Here is a 4,038-nt window from a genome sequence, read left to right on the forward strand (position 1 = left end):
GACTATGCTGGGCCTTTCTTAGTTAAATTGCATCACGGTCGTAACGCAAAATCCATGAAATGTTACGTGGCAGTGTTCGTATGTCTATCCACCCGTGCTGTTCACTTGGAACTCGTTTCTCGATTGGATACCGAGGCCTTCCTCGCTGCGCTGTCTCGATTCATTTCTCGTCGTGGAAAACCCGCCGTTATGTACTCCGACAACGGCCTTAATTTTCAAGGAGCGGACGCGGAACTAAAACGCGCCTACCGATGTGCCTTAGAAGCCGCCCGCGCTCAACCCACCGAGTCCAGCCGTGAAATCGAGTGGAAATTCATTCCGGTCGCTACTCCCCACTGGGGCGGGCTTTGGGAAAGTGCTGTAAAAAGTATGAAACACCACCTGAAGCGCTCCCTTGGAGTTTTCGTGCCTAATTTCGAGGAAATGACCACACTACTGACTAAGATCGAGGCCTGCCTAAATTCACGACCTATATCGCGGTTACATGATGATCCAGAGTCGTTGGACGTACTCACTCCGGGGCATTTCTTGTCAGGACGGGCGTTAAATTCCCCCCCTGAACTTTCCACCTTGGATTTACGCGAATCATCATTAAACCGTTGGCAAACCGTGAATCGAATCACCGAGACATTTTGGAAGAAATGGTCTTCCGAATACTTACATACTCTGCAGCATAGGCCGAAATGGCAAAATTCTAACTCGGAATTTGGTGAAGGAGATCTAGTTCTTGTTAAAGTACCTAACAATCCCCCGCGCATGTGGACCTTGGGGCGGATTCTCAAACTAGTTCCTGGAGTAGACGGGGTAGCTCGCGTAGCGATAGTTAAAACCGCGAGAAAAGAGATTCAACGGAGTCTCTCGCAACTCTGTAAACTCCCTTCGTAACCCTCGCTTTGGGTCGTATCAGGGTCTATCTTTACCCTGCTTTCCGGCATCCTGGGACTCTTCAGGTTGTCATCTTTCCTTTTTAAGCTTCCTGGGACTCTTCAGGTCGCTTAACTTTCTCCTTCTGGGTTTCCTGGGACTCTTCAGGTTACCACCTTCCCTCTCGGGCGTCCTGGGACTCTTCAGGTCGCCCTGTTTCCTGTTCCAAACCTTCAGGAACACTTTATGATCTCCGCCATGTCTTTTCTTCCAAAACTCCCACGATACTTACTGAGTCTTCGTACTCATCATTTGCCTTTTCGGTGCAGAACGATTGATCATGGCGGACTATCCATGGGCCCACCTCTTGGGCGTAGGGTACGAAGACGAGGGGGACGATGTCCTCGAATTGCATGCCCCCCGGGAGGAAGCGGAATTTCTACGGCTGTTCGGCCACGTTCTCCCGGCGGGGCAAAAAGAGAAGCCACCACCACCAACGCCGCGGAAACCACCATCGAACCCGCGACGTCGGAGGCCCGTGGTTGCCGCCCAGAAGCGCATTGCCTCGACGAACTGGGCTGGGAAAGTCTTAGACGATCCCAGCGCCAGGGAAATCGAGCGCAATGCGCAAAAAATTATTGTCCGAGCCTTCGGGCAGACAATCGAGGTGCCGCTATATTCGGCCCTCAAACTGCGGAGATGGAAGGCCTGGGCCCCTCAGGGAAAAATTATACTCCGGTGGACTCCGGCCCTGGAATTAAATTCCGCGAAGCTTCAAATGAAGCCCTGTAAATAGTCGTCTCGTCCTTATCTGTTTTTATATTTTTTATTTTATTTTTTTTTTTGTAAATAAAATTGGTTTAAACTGACTACACTCTTTCTTCCTTGTTTTGACGCCATCGCGTCAACGGGGGGAGTTTGTTCGAGATTGGGAGGAGCAGAAAATGTTGCGAAGTAGATTCCGCATTTCTCTGTTATATCTCCCATCTCTATTGCACTCACAATAGACGGCTAGACCGACAGCGTCTAGTCGCTCTATCTGTCTCTCTCTCCGCGGCGCGCTTGCGCGTCTTCTGGCCCTGGCGCGTCGCGGCCGCGAAGCGACACTACTTGCGCGCTTGGCCACTAGGTGGCCAGCGCCCGCGGCAGCTCTCTCGCTGGCAAGATTAGTGTCGCGTAATTATATAGATGGGTCCTTGATAAGGACCCATCGCACCCCAAACTAGCTCGACAGCTGTGTGACAGCAGCAACAGCAGCATACCTTGACGCCTCCACGGCTTGTGTTTGACGCCTCACCGGCATATTGAAGAGCGCCTCCACCGGCGAACTCATTTGGGAGCATACTTTGGTAAGTATCACCCACCACCCACTGCCTACCAAGAGGGGACTACCCCTCTGCGGCACATTCCTCCCTCCTTAAGGGAGATTTCTCCGGGGACTGCCCGGGAGAAATTCAACCCTCTCCTTCCCCTCCACACTGCCTCCGAGGACTACCTCGGACCCAGTGTTCCGACCCCCAAGTCCAGGGCTCTCGACGAGTCGGGTAGTGGGAGGGGTAGAATTCACCCTAGGGGTTGGGGTGGCTCGGAGCCACTAGAGCTCTTGGAGAAGGCGGCCGAAGGGCAAGGGGACTTCCCCTTCCCTAAAACCACTTCTCCAACTTCGCTTCCTCCCGGGGCTGGGGATTTTACTAGGGAATACCCTAGGGAAATTGTCCAGTCCGGGAGCTTATAAGTCCGCGCTCCTTTCTGGGGAATTCTAGTCTCTGGGGTTCTTGGGAAACTTCGTTTACCGAAATTCCCTAGAAATTTGACGACGACAAATTCCCTAGGAAGTCGATTATTTTAACTTAGCGGTTCTTTTGTAAAATTAGTGTAAACTTTTGTATATATTTTATTTATTAAATAAAAACTCTTTTACCACATAACCTGGCTTTGAATACTTTATTTTAGAATAAGGCCTTCCTTTCTGACCACAGGTTCGGAGCCAACTTGAGGCACTGTTTCGCACAATGAAAATAAAGAAAGTCGTCACAAATTTCACCTAAGTTGGCTAGAAATATCTGAGTTTAAATTATGGTTACGCAATATACCTAATAATGACAATTATTTTTATTGCCGAGTTTGCAATAAGACTTGTAAAAGTGGACTATCCAACATAACTCAACATGCTCGATCAAAAAATCATAAGAGCAATTTACCAGAAAATAATATGGATAATATTGAAAACCTTGAACAGACAGCTTGTTCTTTCGATGAAAGAAAAAAGTCTGCTGAAATAAGATTTGCTGCATTAATGACCGAAAAAAATATACCTTTTAATGCTGCTAATGATATTTTAAATTTCTTTAAAGAAATTGGAAAAGATAGCAATGTATTACAAAGTATAAGTAGAACGAAATGTACAAAAATAATTTCTAACGTTCTATGCCCAATTGAAACTGAGAGCATTGCTGAAAATATAAAAGAAAACAATTTTTCTGTTTTCATTGACGAAACAAGTGATATTACGAATAAGAAATGGATGACATTTTTCGTTCGTTACGTAGACTCTACTACGTTAGATGTTCAGTGTACATTATTAAAATTGATAGATATCGATGCAAAAGATTGTTGTGCAGAGAAACTATTTGATTATTTCGAAAAGGAAATGCTTCGAATGGGAATTTCTTTTTCAAATATAATTGGATTAGCTTGTGACAATGCTTCAGTCATGATAGGTAAACATTCCAGTTTTAAAACAAAATTGGAAGCAAGATGTAAAAATCTAAAAACCTTTCCATGCATTTGTCACTCTTTGGCATTAGCGGCAAATGCTGCATGTAGCAAAATTCCAGATTTTTGCGAAGATTTTATGAAAAAAATTTGAAATTATGTAAAGAGCAGTCCAAAACGGTCTGCCATTTACGAAGAATTTTCTACAGCTTTTCAAGAAAAAAATAAAAAAATTTTGAAGTTGTGTGATACACGTTGGCTTTGACGATATGAATGTATTGAAAGGATATTAACTTCTTGGAATTCCATCGTAAATTTTTTACGAGAAATTGTTGTTTCTGAAAATAGTAAAACTGCCAAAAATTTATTATCCACAGTAGAGAATGTGGATACTAAAGCTTATTTTTTGTTTCTAAAACTCGTACTAAATTATTTCAATTCATTTAGTGCATATTTTTA

General features: G+C 44.9%; 1 protein-coding gene across 1 annotated transcript; it reads left to right on the forward strand.

Annotated features, from left to right (window-relative positions):
* Window positions 1–369: 369 nt before the first annotated feature.
* On the forward strand, window positions 370–885 carry LOC136776486 (uncharacterized). The gene has a single exon (XM_066732029.1). The coding sequence runs from the start codon at window positions 370–372 to the stop codon at window positions 883–885; it is 516 nt and encodes a 171-aa protein (XP_066588126.1).
* Window positions 886–4,038: the final 3,153 nt, after the last annotated feature.

Source organism: Prorops nasuta, unplaced genomic scaffold (genome assembly GCF_024137725.1).
Source record: "Prorops nasuta isolate Cenicafe-Biocafe unplaced genomic scaffold, Cenicafe_Pnas_1.2 PNAS00009, whole genome shotgun sequence".
Classification (NCBI taxonomy): domain Eukaryota; kingdom Metazoa; phylum Arthropoda; class Insecta; order Hymenoptera; family Bethylidae; genus Prorops; species Prorops nasuta.